The sequence below is a fragment of the Neolamprologus brichardi genome, chromosome 20, assembly GCF_056152115.1.
Source record: "Neolamprologus brichardi isolate AB-2024 chromosome 20, ASM5615211v1, whole genome shotgun sequence".
Classification (NCBI taxonomy): Eukaryota; Metazoa; Chordata; class Actinopteri; order Cichliformes; family Cichlidae; genus Neolamprologus; species Neolamprologus brichardi.
The window spans coordinates 12,970,237-12,991,832 of NC_142123.1; the positions used below are offsets into that span (position 1 = coordinate 12,970,237).

General features: G+C 40.4%; 2 protein-coding genes across 5 annotated transcripts in view; one reads left to right on the forward strand and one right to left on the reverse strand.

Moving 5' to 3' along the window:
* The first annotated feature begins 410 nt into the window (after positions 1-410).
* On the forward strand, positions 411-17,185 carry LOC102778202 (carbohydrate sulfotransferase 11-like). 4 transcript variants are annotated; one of them, XM_035905727.2, is made up of 4 exons: positions 411-920; positions 13,584-13,663; positions 14,066-14,230; positions 14,352-17,185. In XM_035905727.2, the coding sequence occupies exons 1-4, from the start codon at positions 827-829 to the stop codon at positions 15,030-15,032; spliced, it is 1,020 nt and encodes a 339-aa protein (XP_035761620.1). In that variant the 5' UTR covers positions 411-826; the 3' UTR covers positions 15,033-17,185. The 4 variants fall into 4 exon arrangements, with proteins under 4 accessions (XP_035761620.1, XP_006785333.1, XP_035761621.1 ...); XM_006785270.3 differs by having other exon boundaries at positions 14,069-14,230; XM_035905728.2 differs by having other exon boundaries at positions 13,587-13,663.
* A 254-nt stretch (positions 17,186-17,439) lies between these two features.
* LOC102777709 (solute carrier family 41 member 1-like) overlaps positions 17,440-21,596 on the reverse strand; it is a 35,864-nt gene continuing 31,707 nt past the window's right edge. Inside the window, exon 11 of the mRNA XM_087834340.1 lies at positions 17,440-21,546. Coding sequence (XP_087690466.1) covers positions 21,373-21,546 — 174 coding nt within the window. The 3' untranslated portion in view covers positions 17,440-21,372. The remainder of the gene's footprint in view (positions 21,547-21,596) is intronic.

Consider the following 21,596-nt stretch of genomic DNA (forward strand, 5'->3'; position numbering starts at 1 on the left):
CTAAAAAGCCCATTGAAGCTTTACTTGTTTTATCCAAATACTTCATTGAACTGTTGCCATTTATACACTAGTTGTAGTCAAAGACAGGACATGCCATGGCTGTAGTGAGATGTTGCCTTCAAATGCTGTTCGCAAGCCGAATAGAAACATTCTGCTAATTAAAAAAAGTCTATAAAGTTTAATGCGACTGTACTTTTTTCTGCCTGCCTTTTATTTTTTTTTACAACAGTGGGATGACACTTCTTCCTTTTCATACAATACACAATACTGGGACAAGTATAACTACATTACATTAACTCAAAAAACCATCATGACCAAATTGTCCTGTTGTCCCTGAATGCAGCATTGATGTGGGAGAGTACGCGTGAGGAGAAGGGGGGTGTGACGTCATGGCAAGGGTGCCCGGTCTCCAGTTTGGCGGAGGAGAAGTTTGTGTAGCTTCGACAAACTCTACACACCACAGGCGGGGGTAGCAAATAGAGCTAAGAAGAAACAGGGCTGTTAACAACTTTTGGGGGGACTGTAATATCAACATGACATTATTTCCAGTGTTATCTAAAGTGCCATTAAAATTAATATAGTTGTTGTTGTTTTGTTTTTTTAAGTAGCGACCAGAGCGAAGTGGATTTATACCCGTGACGTTACAATTAACGGCTTTATTACTGCGCTGTTGTTTCTCTCTGGTTGGGCGTTTGCTTCCCGTAATTAATGATTAGGTCCATATCGCTTTCAAGTGTCTCGTATCTGCCATCGGGCGGTCTCGCATGAACTGCGTAGAGGCAGCGACGTGGGGTCGGAGGCTCCGTCAGCAGAGCCGGGCTTCAGGATGAAGATGCCTCGGGGAGGACGCTTGTTTCTGGCGACGTGCCTCGGCTCGCTGTTCGTTCTCGTGCTGTACTTTCAGAGCATCACTAAACCAGGTAAGCCCACACATATATATTCCACTCACTGGGGAAACAGTGATACACTCACGCGATTCGGGTACTATTTAACGAACATTTTTCAAATGTATTTAAATACGGCAAATAAAACGATATATTGTGTGGTTATCACAAGGAAGGAGAAAGCAGAGGGTCCGCACTTTATTGACGTTAGCTAAGCTAGCTCTTCTTCTCATTCGCAGTCGTGGAAAATACACGCTGGTGTAACGAGTGAAAGAAACTACAGATAATTAGGCACACACACTGGATTTAGGGTTTAGGGCAAGCGAATGACTAATTAATAGCGGGGAAAATATAAGTTATAAAGCTCTTCGTGCTTTTTGGTCTTGTGGTCTTGCTAGAGTGTGCATCCTTGGCAGGCAATTTTGCAAAACTGTGAAGTTTTAACGGTGGCATAATGAAGCGTGAATAAGCTCACATGGAAAAGGTGGTAGCCCCCCCCCCCCCCCCCCCCCACACACACACACACACATATACACACATATACACACATTCATACAACATACAGACGTATACACATACATATTCCTCCACCGTGACCCTCCTCTCCTCCTTTTACCTCTACTCTCCTCTGCCTTTGTTTGCTGGGCAGCACAGAGAAAAAGGACTGCAGACCTCCAGGGTGAGGAGTAGGGGGTGAAAGAGATGTCCAGATGATGGGTTTGTGCCTTGCCATGCATACTGAAGTGAAGCAGCACATGCGCTTAGAGAAGAGGAAGAACAAATATTTAAATTGGTTTGTCAAGGAGAGAAAAAGCAGCAGAGCACAGAAACCAGACAAATCAGCTGTAAGCGATATTTTTGTGCAAGAGGATTTTCCATCAGTAGGTGTGGGGGTTTTTTGTTTATTGTTTTTGTTTGTTTTTGAACAGTATTCAGGGTAACACTGCACATATTAAGGAAATGGCAAAAGAAATAATCACATGCACCCCCCTGAATATCAAAAAACACACACCTGAAACAAAAACCAAAAAAACCTTGAAATCACATTTTATAGCTTTCAGTAGCAGACACACAGACCACATGTTGCCAACTCCACAAGCTGCACATTAAAGCACTTTCATTGACCTCCCCCTTCCATCTACAGATTATATACCCTCACTGGTTGACCCATTGAGGCTTGGCTGCATTAGAACCCGCTAGTAGCAAATGAAAACCACATGAAAAGCAGGTTGGAGCAGAACATCTACTTAGCGTGAATTTAAAAACCGAGATCCAAGCGTTGTTTAATTTACTTTTTTTTCCCATTCCTAGCTTCTGCTCTCCTTTAAATTGTTCTGAAATGAAACAGGGCACAATCTTTAGCATCTTTAGATACTTTTCAGCCTACTCCCTTTATATATTTATAAGGTATTGCATTTTTCCATAGTTCAGATCTGTGGTTCTATCCAGAACTCGTTCCATAAGCCCTGGTGTCACGAAGGATTTTGTGATGAGTAACCTTAAAGAACTGTTTTTCCTGCAGATGCTTAAGTAGAGAAAAAAATGGATTTAAGACCTGAAAATGTGATGATCAACACAAATGTTGCAGACAGTTAATGGGATTTCCATTGTGGCTTTGGTGCAGTTACACTGACCATAAAGTCGTGTGTCATGGTGTCCTGGATCATCCCCGTGATTTCTGACAAATCAGTTAATAGTTTTATCTTTGTGCTGGTTTCCATTTCAGTTCCTTGTCTGTGTATAGTTGTTTTTTTGTTTGAGTATGTTCTTGGTCTCCCTTTCAGTGTACAGCGTGTCCCTGTTAAAAATGAAGGTTAGTTCCATATAAGGGCTTTTCCACTGGTACCTTCTCGGCTTGACATAATGCAGCTCAACTCAACATTTTCCATTACAATCAAGTACCACCTAATGTGTGTGTTGTTGTTATAGCAACATGGTCAAAATACCAGTGATGTCATTTGTATGTGACACGAATGCCGAAACAATGGAGGACGTCGAGGTGATGGTACCTGCTGCTCATTGGTGGCTTTTTGTCAGACTTGGATTTTTGTGAAGGACATGCTCTCATCATCACTGAATTTAATCATTGATTGAGACTAGCTAATCAGTGGCATGCATTCTGTTGACGTCACATTTTCATATCTGCTCAGATCACTTGGATCCCCAGTTGAGCACTACTCCTGTCTACTCCTACTACTGTCCTTCTCAGTTGTGTAGGTGTTTAGTCTGCATTAGGTTATCATCGTACTTCTTTTTAAGTTTCTCTACTTGTGAATGTAGAGTTTTTTTTGACAACGTCATGATTACAAACAGACTTCAGATGTGTAACAACGGGTTGAGAAAGAGCTTAAATATGTTAGCAGCTTTGCCCCGTAGTTAATTTGCCATGTTTCAAAGTTGTTCTGTTTTGTGACTTAATAATATGTATCGAAGAACAGATTTATTGGGAGTTAAACTGTGTGAAAATGTTGGATAATTGAGGTAAGACAGCAGAAGAAACACAAACAATTGTAAACAGCTAACAGAAAGCTAACTGAGTTTATCTGTACTGAAGCACAAGCACAAAGTAACATACACCCAGTACTAGGGTTTAAAAGAATCAGTACTCAGGTATTAATAGTAATTTGATACTAAAATGAATATTCAATTACAATATTAAATTGCAACCACTGCAGGCAGACTTGCACATGGCTTCTTTTTTCATTAACAGCTGAAGTAATTAACGTTCATGTACTGCAGGGGGAATTTAAAGAGGCAAAGCTTCTATTTTAGCAGGTTAAGCAAGCTTAACCTGGCCACACGTTAACATTAGCAGTTTATTAGCAATTACCTGTTAGCCACATTAGCCATCTGTTATCATTAAAGTAGGGGCTAGCAGTATGTGAGTCGCAGATAGGATATTGAGCAGTGGCAGATACACTGGTCAGCCACTTGGCTGTTTGGGAGCAATAGAGTTCTGAGTGTGGAGAACTAATCCGAGCAAATAAAGAGTGAAATTGAGAATAGAGCAGTAGAATCAGATGGTTTCAGGTGTGAAGAGCAGAGCTGAGGATGTAAAGAGCTGAAAACTGAGGTTGAGCAGTGTGAACGCTGGATGCCGGGAGATGTGGACAAAATGATAAACTTTAACTCTTCTGTTTTTACAATAATTTCTTTGAATTTATTTATTATTTTGTTGTAGCCAGCTATGACGTCAATTTTAAAATGCAGGTAGTGAGCGGTTCAGCCTTTTACAGTATGCACTATGTTTTATTTTATTTTTTTAAAGCTTCTTCGTTTTAACATTACTAATTCCATAATTCATCAAAGGTTCATTTGTAACTTGTCTATAATGCTCTTCTTCTCCAGTCAAAAAAACTATTTAGATGTGTTAATACATTTTACACTAGTGGTAGGCGGATCGATCCAAATATCGATTTTATAGACACCAAGTCGTCATCGGTATCGGATCGTTACTAGCCTGGTGAGATTGATTCTTTAAGTTCTGCTCTTATTTGCAATGCTGTGCTTTCGGCAAAGATGAAACAGCCTGGTTGCCGGACTCGCCACTCCTGTGTCAGCGCAGGAGCGGCTGTGAGGAACCTTGGGATCACTTTTATTAAAGTATTTGGGATATTTGCTACAGCTGCGTAAAATACAATGCAGGTGCTTTTCTTTGTCCAGGTTTTATTTGTTTGATGTTTGAAAGTTCCTGAAAAGATGCCGTTTGTCTGGCTGTTTGACATGTTACACTCTGAAATGGTAGCTGCTGTGTGATACCTTGGAATGAATTCCTTTGCAGAAATAAATCAATAAATCACCAATAATAGAGCCAAAGTGGGATGTCAGTCAGGAAACAAACCACACAGCTTCTGTATTTAGCCTCACTATTTTTGCGTTTTCCCTTCGTTTTTGGAGCAGCTGATAACAGCACAGCTCTGAAAACACTTGCAGGCATGTGTTTTAACGTGAGACAATATGCCATTGATTATCACACATGCCACACATGTGGCATGTGTAAGCAGCCAGTCTAACAGAGTTGTGAAAAGACTATTTGTAATATATTTGTTGTTGTCCTTTTGTCATTTATTATCTTATTAATAAATTCAAGTTCCAGTAATTGATGCTGTCGGATTTATTTGCTTTTCTAGTTTTATTAAGTTAGGAAATTAATTTTTAAGTCGAGTCTGATGCTGCCTTACACACAAAAGACTGATTCATTTATCACAGCAAAAGGCAGATACATTTGTTACCTTAAGCCAAGGTTATCATATCAAACCAAAGCTGGATCTGGATGATGCCCTAATAAAACCAAGACTTACAAGTGACAAACTTCCTTGTGGGAGTAACCAGGTCTTAGCTGCAGTGGAAATCACTTCCAATAAGAGAGTGTGACTGTTGGTGAAGGATTAGGTAATCAGTGTCAACAGTGTGGACAGTTGTGTATGGTTGGTGTTGCTTCACTGTGGTGTTTTCGTCACACTCACAGCCTTTTGAATTCTGTAACACTTTGCCATCCCAGTACAAAAATAATACTTGATCTCTACAGCTGCATACAAGATTATTGGCAGGTCTGAGCAATATGGATAAAAGTCATCATTTTTTTTGTCATTTCAATCAGTACTATACATTTGTATCATGATGAAGATTGAATCACTAAAATCACTACATCTGACAAACCTGAAGCTTCATTTTTGACTCCTAAGTGGGATTAGGAAAATATATGGTGAATCTTGGTTTAAATATTTTCTATCAGAAGTTGAACATGATAAATGTACTATAACACTGGACAAGAAAATTTAAATAAATACCATGGGTACGTATAATGAACTAAAATCTAAATTCTGGCAAAAACTTCAATTATTACAAAAACTGCCTTTGAACTGCAGTCAAACTGTTTTAAATTGTTGGGAAATAATCCCACAAATTAAAAAACATTGATAATTTTCTGCAGTATCCTCAGGACAATTTCCATAAGGTGAACATAAACCAAAGTGACATATTTGCTGAATTCTCCTTGGGAGAATCTACTGAGGGCTCATGAAAGGCAGTATAGTCTCAGTGAAGTGGGCGGTGACACTCATGCATGGGTCAGTTGTGTGACTTGTACATTATCTAAACACTCAAAGTTCACATTTTCGGTTGTCATTTTGTCTTTTGTCTCGCTTACACTCCTGATGAACCAGTATTCAAATTCAAATTCAAATTTTATTTGTCACACACACACAACCATACACAGTATGACATGGGGGTGAAATGCTTGTAGCTGTGCAATGCCCGACCATTAAATATGCAGTATGCAGCAGCCCAAACATTAGCACATGTGCTGCTGCCGACTGCTCCTCCAGTGCTCTGTCCTGTGTTTGTCAACCCAAAGACTTATTTCCAACTTTGTTCCAACCACATGATTCAAGAAAGTACAGTACAGTAGTCCCAGCAGCGACAGGAAGCATGGTGCATATAATTGTTGTGGTTCTATTGTCTGACTTCCTAAAACAACACCCTCGGTTTGGAGTTTAAGAAAGTAACACAAAGTCCTGTCCAGAGTGGTCTTATGAACTCATTTACCCAAGTCATGTCATGTGTTACGCCATTAAATGCTCACTTAGTTAGGAATTTGACTGAAATGAGATTGTGATGTATATTACAAGAGGCTTAGTGATATGTTATGACTGACCCTTTGACATCAATGAATATATTGTGTGTCTAATTTTCGATCAGCAGTGAACTATGGTCAGGCAGTTTAGATTGACAACATGCAGTGTCCATGCAACCACTGCAGGGGGATGCTTGGACAACCAGGAGATTAATATGAAGGGACACAAAATTGAATATGATATAATTTTTAAAGAAAATAAGCAACATTTAAGATACTTACTCTAGATTGCATTGGGTTGGCCTCTAGTAAAACTGTGAGGAACCTTGGGGTCACTTTTAGAAACATCCTCACTCAGAGTGATGCTTGTTCCTACATTCATTACTTTGCTATTGTTATCAGGTTGGTCTAAAAGTTTCTGAAAAAGCCTTCAGTTGATCCAGAATGGAGCAGTGAGAGTACGGACAGGGAGTAGAAAGAGATCATATATCTCATACTTCTTCTCTTCATTGACTCCCTGTTGAATCCAGAAATGAATTTGAAATACTTGTGCTAACATACACGGTCTGGAATATCACTCAGTGAGCAATCTCACCAAGATCTGTTAGGCAGAGGAAGTCTATATTCATCATTCCACTTTAAAGTGTGAACAGTAAATTGGTTTGATTGGTTCCAGAAGCAACATTACCATTCCCACTTATATTTTACTGTTAGCTCTCCCCCAAAAGTCAAACAAAAAGATTTGTGACACTGTTGAAATTTCCCTGACGTAACCTGTTTCCACCCGGCCTTTTTGATCAAACACATCACTGTTTGTACAAAAATAGAATTGAATCTTTTGTCACTCGTTCTTCTTTCATGTGGCTGCTCTGACCCAGCTGAGCTGCCTCAGTGTCACTATGCAAGTGTCCTTTGAGCATCTAAACGTGTGTGTTGTCAAACCCGGAGTACATGTGTCACCTTTAAAAGTGCTTTGAACTGCTTCTGTGGCTGCGCTAATTTAAAAGGTTTTGTGCTCTTTCAGTTTGACACAGGAAACCATTTTCTTTCATCAGCGTAAAATTTACAGTTTGGTCCAATTAAAAGATGCAAAGCATCATTTTGTGTGGCCACGTCAGTCGTCCTGCCATAGTTCATATAGGGTTTTGATTTTTTTTGTCATGGGATTTGCTAGAATCATCATTTCTGAACATGAATATTTTCTCCGCTCACAGTGCTGTTTGCTCTGCATTCACCCTCGCCAGTTTTATTCCACTTCATTTGCTTGACAGCTGTATGCAACTTTTCCTGCTGTAGGGTGGTAAAGCCTCTGTGTCTGTGTTCCCTAGCTATGGGAGACAATAGCAAACTGTCTGCTCAACAGTGATGTGCCCGTGGCATCTGAACAATATGAGCTGTTCTGATTTACGTTTTAAGTCTGGAGTGGACTGTTATAGCTGCCACCACACACAGGAAACTGAATTCACCGAATGTGAAAAAGCAAACTGTCAGCCATGAATGACAGAGTTTTGAAGGCTGTTTTGACAGCCATCATTGATGCTCCACACAGGCCGAATCCTCTCTGGGTCTTGTGACAGTGATGGATTCCTCATCAAAGCTCTAAACAGCATCATCAGGGCCCACTCTGTCATCTCACCCATCACAGACGGTGGGGATTGTTTTTCACCTAAACATATTGTAGACACCCACTGTAAACCTTTGTCATTAAACACATATACAGACACAACCTGTGCATATCTATTTATACATGTAGCTTAATCCAATAAACTAAGTACACTCTTCATTTGCATGTGTGCACACCGCCACTTATCACTAGCCACTGACACTGATAACAGTGCAGCTGCTATGACGCAACAAGTGATGTCTTTAAGGTCTCCAACAGAGCCAACAGCTCATTAGAGAGCACATCACACCATGTGCTACACCTGTTGGCAGTTTGTACTGTGTTAGTATTGTAATGTAAAAGGTGTTAATATGGTTAATAAGGCTAGTGTCTTAAGTACATAAAGATGAAGTTATTTATAGTCAGCTTAAACTGCAAAAATAGCATTGGTGCTATGTTTTTAGCTTTTTAGCGCTCATGTGTTTGTAACATTTAGATCTGTGTAAGAGACCGGAGTGCACTGGTGATAAATGCAGAGGTTCACACAGGATTGGATTCTGTTTGTGGCAGCAGTGCGTGTACCCAAACCTTAAATTGTGTTTTTTATGAACTGTTCGAGTTTATAAAAAACACATTGTCATCTTAGCGTCTGAACATTTTCTCAACAGTTTCACCAGGAGACAGAAAATTAGTTCAAACTGGAGTTGTACTGAAGTATGCCTCACTTTATCTGACATGTTTTACACAACTGTGCTGCTCTGTAATTATGAATCAGACGTGTTCAGCTTCTTCTTGTGTAAGAATACTGACAAAGCCGAGCTGACGGTTGCTGGAGATGGATTTTGAACGATGTGAGGTTTTCACTGAATGAACCGTGCTGAAACACAGATGGGCAGAGGTGTAGAAATAATAAAGGCAGATGCATCGACAGACTGTTAGCTGCAGTGATGTCTCAGATAGATCAGTTCATTACACGCTACATGTTGTTTCAGAGAAGATAAATTTCAAGCGAACCTCAAGTCAGACATCAGATTTTTCAGGTTTTTCAGGTGAAAAAGGATGTGATGACTTACAGGAACTGGTTAGTCAGTGCATCTGCTGAATGTTTGTAAGAGGTGTGCAAGTAAAAGTAAGAAGAATAAGAGTAAAATGGAAAGCGGCTGCCAGCTCGCTAGTGTCACTTATTGTAAAACTACCAGATCTAGTTTGTGTAATCACCAACATCTGCAGTCTGTAGCACATGAATGTTGTGACACCGTGAATCGGGCTCTGCCTGGTGACACGTTAGTCTTGATAATGCTGTAGTCTGCCCTGCCTTTGTCAGCTGCTGGTGAGCCAAACTTTTATTTACTTCACATAAAATACATTACATTTCCCCTTTCTTACAGCTCATGGAAACTAATAAAGATAGGCCTTCTTTTGAAGTGCAATTAAGCTGAATTATACACCCATGCAGTACAAGTGATGCAGCATAATTTTCTGTGCCTTGTATGCATTATGATCATAGAGGTGAACAGGTTTCCAAAAGGGGAAGCAGCTTCTTTGCCAGTAAAGCAGGGCTGTGATTTGCCTTTGTAGAGTGGGGACAAAACAGCCGTCATTCCAAGTCCCACAAGGGCTTTTTGCATGTAATGAGACTGGGGCCTCTTTTGCTCCTCTTCAGCTATGGGTATGTTGTCACTTCCTGATATGAGAGGAAGTGGTGGTTTTCTGGTGGATGTGATAGAACACTCTACACACACATACACATAAAAAAAGAAAAAAAGAAACTAAGCTTCACAATGATCAGAGCATAGTAACCACAGATGTATTCGTGGTCATGTGATGTATTATAAAATATCAGAAAAGTTGGCCTGATAGAGGAATTTGTGATTGAACGATTTAGAGCCATTTGTATTGGTAATACACACCACTGGACCGTATACACCCATATTTAGAAGTAATGCAAGTAAAGTATGTGTCTTGTTGACTACAAACTTGACTTAGATATTGCAACTGTGCTTATCAGCTGCAAACCACAAAAACAAACTAACGTATTGAGGGAAATGATATTTTTTGGCTGCAGAGATAGCAGTGACCGGGGTTTATCTGTTCACATCAATTTGGCAGTCAGTGAATATTAAGAGTCTGTCTTAATAATAGAAAAAGAATCAAGAAACAAATGCGTCCTTGGCACGAAGAGGAAATAAATAACAGCCCGAGTCCTGTGTTTGACAGGCTGGTGAATAGATTTATGGGATCCACAATGATTTATACAACATGTCACGATTATCCATCGAGTAGCTCTTTAAACATTCAACACTGACTGACTGACTCACAGCCTGTAGCCCAGCTAAAAGTTTTATAATTTGATATTCAGATATCTGACATTTCCAGTTCTGCCATGATAGTGATACCTTGACTGTGGATATCTGCTAAGTGTGTTTTTCTGAGTAGATATGTGAGCAGTGATCTAATACCAGTGTTAAATTATAATAGCTATGCTCCTTGCTCTGAGACCAGTAATCATTCAGGTGTGTGTATGGCAGCATCAGAGTCCACTGAATGTTGATTGCCTAATATTTTTAAATAAATACAAAATTATTATAAAAAGGTAATCTAAAAAAGGTGATATAAAAAGGTCATGTGTGTTTTATTGAAATAATAAAACACACATTAACATTATTTAACTGAGTTATTTGCTGTTGTCTCACTTGAGCACAGTGTGAAGTGGGTTTTTAGTTTCCACATCCACGAGTCCACTTGGGCTTGTGTGACATAAATTTCATCATCAGACAGTGACTGTGTCTGTGTCAGCAACAGAGTGTAGGCTTGAGAGTGCCTATTGCATACTACTGCCATTTATGGCCATGCTAGTTTCCCCTTTCCCTGCTTTCAGTCTCACTGAGTGCATCTCCTCAGACACTTGTGTCATGTTTTGAGTGGAGCTGATGATCCAGTTGTTTATAGTGGATTGTGGCCTATATTTGCCATTTCCTGAGCTTTCCTCGTGACTTTGGCATGGATAGAAAACCCAAACATTTCATGTCCATGTAGCGTTTATGCTCAAAACAGACAGTAAACTATTAACAAACCCTCCACAAGTGTCTCTTGACCTACTTTCCAGCTTCCTGAGGAAGTGTCCTGGGTTTGCTAAAGGCTTGTCTGCTTAATAATTGTGGACCTGTGCTGTAGACTGAGAGCTCACATGCCTCATGTATTTTAATTAGAAACCTCTCGAAGTTGCCGTCTTATTTTAAAGCCTTAGTGCAGGGGTGTCAAACTCAAATACACGGTGGGCCAAAATTCAAAACTGGAACAAAGTCGCGGGCTAACGTTAATATTTATTGAAATATATTTATTCCTCCAGATATAAGAATGAATCTTTTCTTATGGACTCAAACACGTTTTGCTGAAAAACTGATTATGGAACAAGCAAAGCTTAATACTAAACAATATATATATTAGCTGTATAATACCAGTAGGCCAGCTCTAATAGTAATTTGGTATGGCTTCTCAGGCCAAATGTAATTAGGCGGGCCAGAGTTTGACACCTATGCCTTAGTGTTTCACATCTACAGGATGCCACTTTGCAGTTAGTGTGACTTTTAGCCTGAGTGCTGACAAAAAACATCTTTACTGGTTTAGACAAAATCATATCAGAAAGGACATGTTCTTTTTTTTGGCCTTGTGTGGATTTTTGTTATGTATCCAGTGAGTCCAGGAAGACTTGATGTCTATCTGTGCGTGTTGCTGATGATGTGGCACAGATTACCCAGAGGAAGTGGAGGATTTTGATGGTTCATGTGAGCTCACGCAGAGAGGCTGTGGCCCAGGCAGAGGTTGTGTCTCCACAGCCTCTGCCTGCCTTGACTTGAGATACGCCGTCTTCTTGTCGTGTGAGTGCACATTACACATTTGCTCTGTCACCATTTGTTCTCCTTTTTGTGTTTGCTTCTTCCTCAAAATGGAAGGAAGCAGTTATGATTTACAGCTTCGTGTCAATCTGGAACATGTGACAGTGTTTTTGTCAGAACAGAATGCACAGCTGATGGGTTTTTAAATATTTTAGAACAGCAGGGGTTCGGTTTTATTTGTTTGATGTAGTTCAGCAGAAAAGAAGAGACACAGTAGGAGGAAAATGGCCTCCGTCTCCATCTGGATTCCATACTTACAGCATAGCCATTCACCTTGCTGCTTAATATTCTTTCCATATGATGGTATGGAGACACCCCTCCCCCCAAAATGCTAAACTGCATAAAGCACACTTCCCACATCTACTTACCTCTGTCTTACTCTGGCGTTGTGCCTGATATAAAGCAGCCCTCTGCATCATTTAACCACATGTGCAAAACAAATTTCTGTTCTCACTTTAGTGCCATTAGCTGCAGACCTAAACACTAACACTGTGTTTGCAGGGAGGGGGGTGTGGAGGGTGGCATAGAGGAATGGAAGAAGAAGACAGATGTGTTTACAGAGGCTGAAGAAGGAGGAAGGGCACAAGTATCTAGACTCTCGCAGATCGTCCAGTTCAGCCTAACATCATTCGCGTCCACAGCTAACTGTTGTGTGTGTTTGTGAGCAGGTAAAGGTCTTCTTAAAGCAAAGAGAGGCTAAAAGAGATGTGTTAATAATGTAGGTGTTGGAGTTTTATAGAATCTACAGTATAAATGAATGGTGGGAGATCACGTCATGACTGAACGGGACCAGCAGATGGGTGGAAAGTTGGCTCTGTCCGTAACTCCATTTGGACATCTTTACGGCGAAATTTAAACTTGTGCAAATGTATGAGACGCTGTTTCTCATTAGTCACCTACATGCAGACCGAATTTTGAAAAAATAACAGTGAAGTGGTTACACTTAAATCAGTGGTTGTGGATATATGACACACCATGCAGCAGACTTGCTGCAGAACAACTCTGATCCATCAGAATGAATGCAGGACCTCTGGAGGTGTCCTGTGGTGCAGAGCGGGTCCTGTGGGTTATGGGGCAGGACCTTCATGGATTGGGTTCGTTCCAGTGCATTTATCAGAGCGGTGTATGGTGAGTTTGGAGTTTATAATCAAAGGCTTTGGCATTTTTTCTAGGCTTCATTGCTTATTTGGACAATTTCTGTTGCGTGGTGGAGCTAGGAGAGACCACAGCCTCGGGGAGTGTTAAGCAACATTAACGCACTTTTCAGTACTCATAGCCGTTAATGCTTTGAAGCGCTCACTGCTTTGTCCTCCTTTGTGACTCTGCAGAGGCAGAAATGAACGTCCTCCATTAAAATTCAGTCAGGAAATACTTTACTCAGATCACCCAAAAGAGAGCTTTCACAGGCTGTTTCCACATACACTTCTACACAGTCATTCTTTGTTTTGCACCCAAATGAGTTTTCTCAATGCTGAATATTATTTAGTGCAGGTTTAAGGCACCACTGGGAGCAGAGGCGCTCGTTTTATGTGAAGTATGTGATCAGCGAGATGATCAGTTTTGTCCACTTCACGTCTCAGAGGTTTCAGTGTCCATTTTAGTAAAACACGTTTGTTGTTTAAAAGCAGAAGCTGCTTTGAAGGCTGTCACCAGACCAGGGAAAAGCAGGACAAGTCCGCTGCAGACACTTTATAATGGAGACCAGGTGAGAGCAATGGCACATATTGTCCCACCACACACACACGCACACACACAATCGCACACACATAGTGTGACTTGAAGGCTACAGCTAGTAGGTAACAAGTTTCACTTTCACTGTACAGACTGTACTAACTGCAACATCTAAAGCTCAGTACTTAACACACTGTACTATTAAACATAATGCAAAATGAACACTTAGGCTCAGGCTTCCAGTCTCTGACGAGATGCTGCATTTAGTTAAAACACTTTAAATTTGTATCAAGCTGCTTATTAACATTCAAACATTCAAAAATCCTTGAAGGAGTTAAACTCTGTACTGACAGCTGGCCTTCAGCAGTTTTTAAAGGGCTTTTGTTGAAAGTTGTTTGTGCCTCTCTTTCTCTCTCTGCATCGTCCTCATCACAAGCAGCTGGAGCTGTTGGCAGCTCACAAGTCCCTCCAAGGCCGCAGGGAGCTGCTGGAGCAGGCATGTCTGAGCCACACGAGGAAGCGCCGCGTGCTCTCGCCCGAGGATCTCAAACACCTCATTGTTGACGACATGCACGGCCTTATTTACTGCTATGTACCCAAGGTTGGTAAGCACTTACAGATGAAATGAAAGAGGTTTGAGAGAATGTGAGAGGAATGGATGATGATAGAGGGAGACAGGTGCATGTTTTTATTTCACAGGTGTTTCCTTTTCTGACTTGCAGGTAGCCTGCACTAACTGGAAGCGTGTCCTCATGGTCCTCACCAGCGACGGCCGCTACACCGACCCCCTCGCCATCCCCGCTAATGAGGCCCACGTCGCAGGTAACCTCCGCACGCTTTCGGAGTTCTCGGTCACGGAGATCAACCAGCGCCTTCGCAGCTACCTCAAGTTCATCTTTGTGCGGGAGCCCTTTGAGCGGCTGGTGTCAGCCTACAGAAACAAATTCACGCGCAGGTACAACACTGCCTTCCACAAACGCTACGGAACTAAAATCATCCGCCGACACAGGCCCAACGCCAAGCCAGAAGCCCTCGAGAAAGGAGATGATGTGACTTTCCCTGAGTTTGTCCAGTATCTTGTGGACCCTCGGACGCAACGGGAGGAACCTTTCAACGAGCACTGGGAGCGGGTGCACTCCCTCTGCCACCCCTGCCTGATCCACTACGACGTGGTGGGGAAATACGAGACTCTGGAGCCCGATGCTCAGGCCGTGCTCAGATTGGCCGGAGTGGAGGGGACGCTTCAATTTCCAACGTCCGGCAAGACGACCAGGACAGATGGCCACATGGCGGGGCGTTACTTTAAGCACATCAGTCCTTTCTATCAGAAAAAACTGTTCAACCTGTATCGCATGGACTTCATGCTCTTCAACTACTCCACACCAGAGTATCTCAGGACTTGATGAGCATCACTTGTCCTTTCAGGCACTTTTGTGTCGCTCCCTGCCTCGGAGTGGTCCACCACAAGCAGAGACTTGACACTGGGACTCTCCAAGGAAAACAGTTAATGGCTATGGAGAGTGACTGGATTTTCTGGTTTCAGTAAGTGAAACTAAAAACTGCCTAAGAAGAAGACAGATGGTGTGTGTGCTGTGATCTACTGAGTGAGGATGGAGTTTGTCTTTAGCACAGCAGACTGCAGGTGACACATCATCTCTTTACAAACAGATCCTTTTTGTGTTTGTTGCAATTTCTTGCCAAAGTTTTGCTTCATCAAATTTAGCAAGCCTTGCTTTGACTTTAGTTTGAGTGTTGTAGAGCTGGTGAAATGTGCCTCATCAGCATTTTTCTGCAGCTCTCACTACAGATTTCTTTTCTTTGTTTTTGCATCTTCTGAGAGGTAGTGAGCCAGAAATGAAACTTGAGAGGAGCAGGTTCTCTTCTCACAGGTAAATGTGCTGACTGTGAAACTGAGCACAGTGTTGCCGTCTCTTAGGAAGGCCTTTATTTATGTCAGTATTTATTGTTTTGGAAAGCAAGGATGTCGGGCTCATTTTTTTCCCCAGAGGAAATGATTTTCTTTTCTTAAAGAACAAAAAGCTTTTCTCTTTCAGAGTCAATATCTTTTTGCCGTGTCAGCTTTTGCACATTAACCGATGCTATAACAGAAAACCGTCAGAGCGTACCACATCAGCCTCCTGCTTTAAAACTGCACAAATCTCGCAGTTCTTGTTCACACCGGCTCCCACAGATCCCAGAGTGATTTCCAGTCGTAGACGCTCCCTCATTCCAGTAAAAGTGTGTTGCCGTCCCTCATCTATCGTGTGCCTGTATTTAGCTCTGAGCAGGTAGGCTGAACAAACAACCACATAGCTGTGGTCAGGGCTGCGTCCAGCCCAGGACTAGCCCTGGTCAGAGCTCCCCTTGTTGGGCTGTAGGCAAGCACACCAAGGTTTAATCCAACTACGGTCACCAAACAGGCCTCGTTCAGTAAATATGATCAATACACTGTTTGACCTTCATTAACTCTTTGAAGACAAAATATGCATTTAAGATGGACTTGAAATATTTGCCAAAGATAAAAATAACTTGTTTAAAATTCATATTACCTCAGATATTTCCTTGCAAGCACCATAAGTGAGAGACAGTTTGTATCATACATATCTTTTTATATCCCAGCATCCACTTAAATTATAGGAAGATTAGATTATGCTTTAAAAATAACTCCCAAAGGCATTTCAAGGTGCCTTTAACCAACAATAATTGGGCACAAGATAAGAGATTTGGATTTCTCTTAGACGAATAAACTGAAATCAAACCAAACAGTGCTTTGATTCCTTACAATAATCTGAATATCTCAGTGCTACACAGTTTATCAAGATTAAGAGCTGGGATTACTTAGTCTTTGAAGATATTTGAGACATGATCTCAAAACAACAGACACGAACGTTTCCATAAAAAACACACCCACGGTTTGCTCAGTGTACACTGAAGCTTTGGCTGTTTATTCTTATCTGCACATCCTTCTGTTTCTTTTATAAAGTATGTTTAATTTAGTCAGACACGTGCCAACCTTTCTTATTATTTTCCTGTAATTACGCTTTGAAAAGTGCAATATTAGTACGTGTTAAAAGCTGTGTCTTTATTCAAGCCTTAATTTTGTGCCATATTTTATTTTTCTATTCCAGCCATGGATTACAGGGTGTTCCTTTCCAATGCTTTCCTGCATAGCAGTTTGTAATTTAAGTCGTAATTTGTAAGAAGCTGCAACCTGATTACACACTTTATTTTTTTCTTCTGTTTTATGATCTACTGCACAAAATGTATGTTTCACCTTTTAATTTAGAATCTGCTAAGTTTTCATCTCAGATGCCCTGACGCTGCTGTGTGGGACACAGCTAGCCAAAGAAACCATTTTCTGTAGAAATGTTCTTTGAGTCAGATCTTTGTCATGGTGAGTCATTGTGAAACGGCAAACAGAGCACAATCTGAAAGAATCTCTCATGCACTTGTGACACCAAGCTGTGAATCTGATAACTGTAGTGCACTTGCTGATGTGATAGTGAATGACTGGTTACCTTGAAGTTTTAAAAAAAAATATAAACCCACAATGACAGCACTGTGTGTGTCTGCTTTATTATTATGACAGTTGTCATATAGTTGAACGCCATTTGAACACAGCTGTGCAGAAACTGTATTTTGTGTGTTTTTTTTGCAACTCGTGCAAAAATCACTGTTCGTGCATTCTTTACACTTTCAGCAGTAGGAATAGTAAAACTGCCCCAAACTTTAAAAACCATACACATGCTCGAGTAGCAGGACTTTTTTTTTTTTCTTATTTGTATGATAATGCCACAGACAATCGGAAACTAGTCTGTTAGTTTTTTTATTAAAATAGAACTGTTCATAGCCACAAAGTCACATTAACACTCACCAACAATTTTGCTTTAATCTCCAGACACATAAGACAGCACAGTGTAGGTATGGAAGCTTGAAGAACTGAACACAGCTAGAAAATAAAGGCGCTTTAAAAAGGCCCTAACGTCATAACGTGGCAGTGTCAACACTGAAGTACAGTACAAGCTCTGACAAAGGTAAAGCAAAAGACAAAGAACTGTTGCAACATTTAAATACAGATTGTTTTTTTTTTAACATTGAGATGCTTGTAGACGAGATTTTAGTTACAACATGGTTGACATTTTTGCTTTCAAGGCAACTTCAGACTACTAATAAAACACAGTGCAAGTTTGCAGTCAGATGTTTTTGTTCCAGTTGCACTCCATACTGTCCAATAGGGCTGGATGATACACTAAACAAAGAAATAAAATAGATGTTTGCTTTCTTGCAAAAAGCTAGATGCAAAGACTGACCACTCTCAATTAAAAGCCATTTAGCAGTGAGCTAAGTTGAGCTAATAGCTAGCAGGTATTGAATTAGGAGTTAATGTTCGTTTTCATTGTTTATAGCTTGTAGATTTTTAGGCCTCACTCACACAAGCCTAGAGACTAGTGGACAACCCTGTCTTCCCAGTTTCACTACCACCTGTCGAATAGTTTTTAAAAGTCAGCATCTTCTGGACAATTTACTGAAGACCGCAGCAATCTGCTAGTGACTAAAGCAATTTCAAGGAGGTTTTTGGTGCAGTACCATATACCTTTCTGCAATCATTTTCATGCTAGAGACTGCACACAATACAGAGAAACCAGTTATTTAACTGGGATAAAAGGCAGCACTGTGAACAAGTTATTGCCATCACTAGAACTTGGGTCCATGTTTATAAAATTACCAAATTAAATGCTCAAGTAATGTTCCCATGTTTTTATCTGTGATTGTTCTCTTTTAACCATTTGGTGTAGTGGTCTGCAGGTATGCGAGACTCCACTTTGGATCAGAACATTTTGTAGTTATAGGGTGACCCTTAAGTGAGGCCCAATGCAAATACCCTCTAATGTGTTATAACCTGGCAGACATCACGCCACCTACGGTAGACTACAAGAACATCATTTTATATGTCGTCCATGTGAACATGAATGAAGCGGGGGGACTACTACAACAACTCTGGCTTTACCAGCAACATCCATTTATTGGCCTTCTTATCCAAACATTTTACTCAGAGTAATTTAGTTACTTGCATTTTTAGAAATGGCAGTTGAAAATAAAAATTTATTAAAACACTAAACTTTTCCTTTTAACAGTTTTAAATTAAATGTGCGTCTAATTTGGATCACTGTCAAAAATTCAAACAGCAGACAATCCACAGTCAAACAATCATAATAGTCTAAATAACTAATTTCCTAAAACTGTCATATTAACCTTAATTGTTATGCGAATGACAAATTTTAAATTGTATCATCCAGCCCCTTCACCCACACTGGTTACGACTCACTTGTGTGCTGGTACAACACAATCTTAGCTGTGGTCTAAAATCTCACAGTATCACAGTTAATACACTAATCTCAGATGACTAACCTGGAATTCAAGTAGTACACGTCTATTGTTCTTATGCATCTAGTGCTTAACAGTGTTACAATAAAAGCTTTTAGCAAAGACCTATTAACACTGCAGTACCTCACATAAATGTTTACTGAGAAGACAGGTTGTTGACAGAAACGCATTTATGTCTGAGGTTTACTCGAAAAGTGCATGCACGTGAAAAATGAGAAACTCTCCTTGTGTTTAATGAGTGCATGTACACACACATTCGTGTTTCAGTGTTATTTTGAAACATCATGTAAACTCAAACAGAAAGACAAGGACATAGTTTGGGCCAGTCTGATTTAGTCACCCAAATGCTGTCATGAACTTTTACCGATTCTATCCTTTGTGTTTTATTGAACATCTGAATGTGCAAAGTCTGAATATAAAGCAGCTTAAACATGACTTTAACTGTTACGTGAATTAAAAAAGGGCACAGTGAACACAGGCAGAATGTGACACCAGATGCAAATTATACCAGCGTGGATTAAACGTGTCCACAAGAGTGGGATATTTCTGAACTCTACTATTTTGGGGTTTTAAGACAAGACAAAGAAAATCAAGGATATCAAGACAGACTATGACCAAGAACTGGGGTTAAAGGTAAGCTTTGGATTTGGTCAAGAGCTGAGCTAAAACCTTAAAATCCAATATGTGCAAAGACTTTCCATAACAGACAAAATAAGTATGCACTCACTGCTGTAATGATGAGGTCTTCTGGTTCTGAAAAACATCACTATGAATAGTAAGGCTTTGTTAACCCTCCATTAAAGGGATGTAATATCAAGTAGCGAGAGAATTCCAGAGGCAGCTGTCTGGTTTTTTAAAATCATCAAGTGGCAGCACAAAGTTCACAACTATCAAAATATTGCAGAACGCTTTCTGAACATTGAGATCGTGACGCACAAGGTGAGAGGTGCACACACATTTTCACACTTCAGTGTTTAGAAACACATTTTTAACAATTTCTAGTATGATGTGAAATCTGAACAACAATCTCCTTTCTCGTAATCATTAGCTTATTGACCTAATGTGCACGCTAACGATACTGTACATTTATCTAGTGAATGTCCAACAAGAAGCTCTACATAATCTGAACATTAGATATTCAGGAGAGCGCTGTGCACTGTGGACAAGAGAAAAAAATTCATTTACAGATGTCAAACATTTAACAGTTATTATTTCTGTCCGTCCATCTGTCTCAGTATCTCAACATTATAAATCCGCACAAAGACTGGTGTCTATTTTGGTTGTTAGAATCCTTGTAAAGTACATTCTGTGGATTATGATAAAGATAAGAAGGTTATCATGAGAACATTCCCCATTACTTTATATTCCAGTTAGTGCAGCAGTCCCCAACCTTTTTGGTGCCACGGACCAGTTTAGTGTCAGACAATGTTTTCACGGATCGGCCTTTAAGGTGTCGCGGATAAATACAACAAAATAAAATAATATGACCAAGATAAAAACGGTGGTATTTTGTAAATATAATAATAAACGCGAATTCACTGTGTAATTGTGTAACTTTATTAGCAGCATCCTCCTGAAATGGGCCAACAACATTGAGAGTAACATCCTCCTCTCTGCCCCTTAATGCTCTCTGGTCGCTATGGTAACACATAAATATTTCTTTGAAAATAAGTCTCACAATTAAAACATGGGAAAAGACCCAGGGACACTGAGTTAACAATACATTTCACACCTTAGCCTCAACTCACGTGGCCTGTACCGAACGATTCCAGTCGGTGGCCCGGGGTTTGGGGACTGCTGAGTTAGTGTATGACATATGTCATTTATACGGTGACATATATCATCCTCTCTATCCTCCAAAATCAATGCATAGTGCAGTGCACCCAAACACGGGCTGCTTTAAGTCTGTTCTATCCCTTAGATTTAAAAAGACAAAACAAAATCTTGCCGTCATGCCACTATGATAAGTTGCTACATATTCCACGCAGGGTAACCACATAAGGACCAAGAAACAGAGGAATGACAGTCAACATTAATTCAAAATGAAGGACATCATTCTGGCTAGGCAAAAATAAAAAAAAAAGATTGATTGTTTGCTAGGCTTAAAGTGGATGTGTCCAAGCAGAATAACCTATCCAGATGGATGGATGTAAATGGGTGGATGTCACCAGTGCTGTACCTCCCATCAGTGTAAAGGTTTGAATTTGTGACAAATACGGATTTCTCAGGCGCAGTTGGAAAGATCCAAAAAATGCTTTATTGTCCAATCAAAAGCATTTTTGTTAATGCAACAAAATCGGGTTCAATATGATGGTGGCAGGCTAAGAGTTCAGTTCTTAATGGAAAAAAAAAATCAGTTTATAGACCCAGGCTTTGAACCACTGACACGCAGCGGAAACAGAGAGCCAGGAAACCAGTGCCGAGCAGGTCTCCCAGGGCAGTCAGGTACGGGATGGAGAAGTTGTCAGGGTCCAGACTCCGTCTCCACATCAAACGGACAATTAGGTCAGCAACATAAAGGAGGATAGCCACCTGAAGAGAGAAGACAACTGGGCTGTGAATGTCAAAATTAGCATCAAACG

Coding starts and splice junctions, on each gene's coding strand:
- LOC102778202 (XM_035905727.2), top strand. CDS start 827: ATGAAGATGCCTCGGGGAGGACGCTTGTTTCTGGCGACGTGCCTCGGC. Junction 921..13,583: donor TCAGAGCATCACTAAACCAG/GTAAGCCCACAC, acceptor GTTGTTTAAAAG/CAGAAGCTGCTTTGAAGGCT. Junction 13,664..14,065: donor CACTTTATAATGGAGACCAG/GTGAGAGCAATG, acceptor CCTCATCACAAG/CAGCTGGAGCTGTTGGCAGC.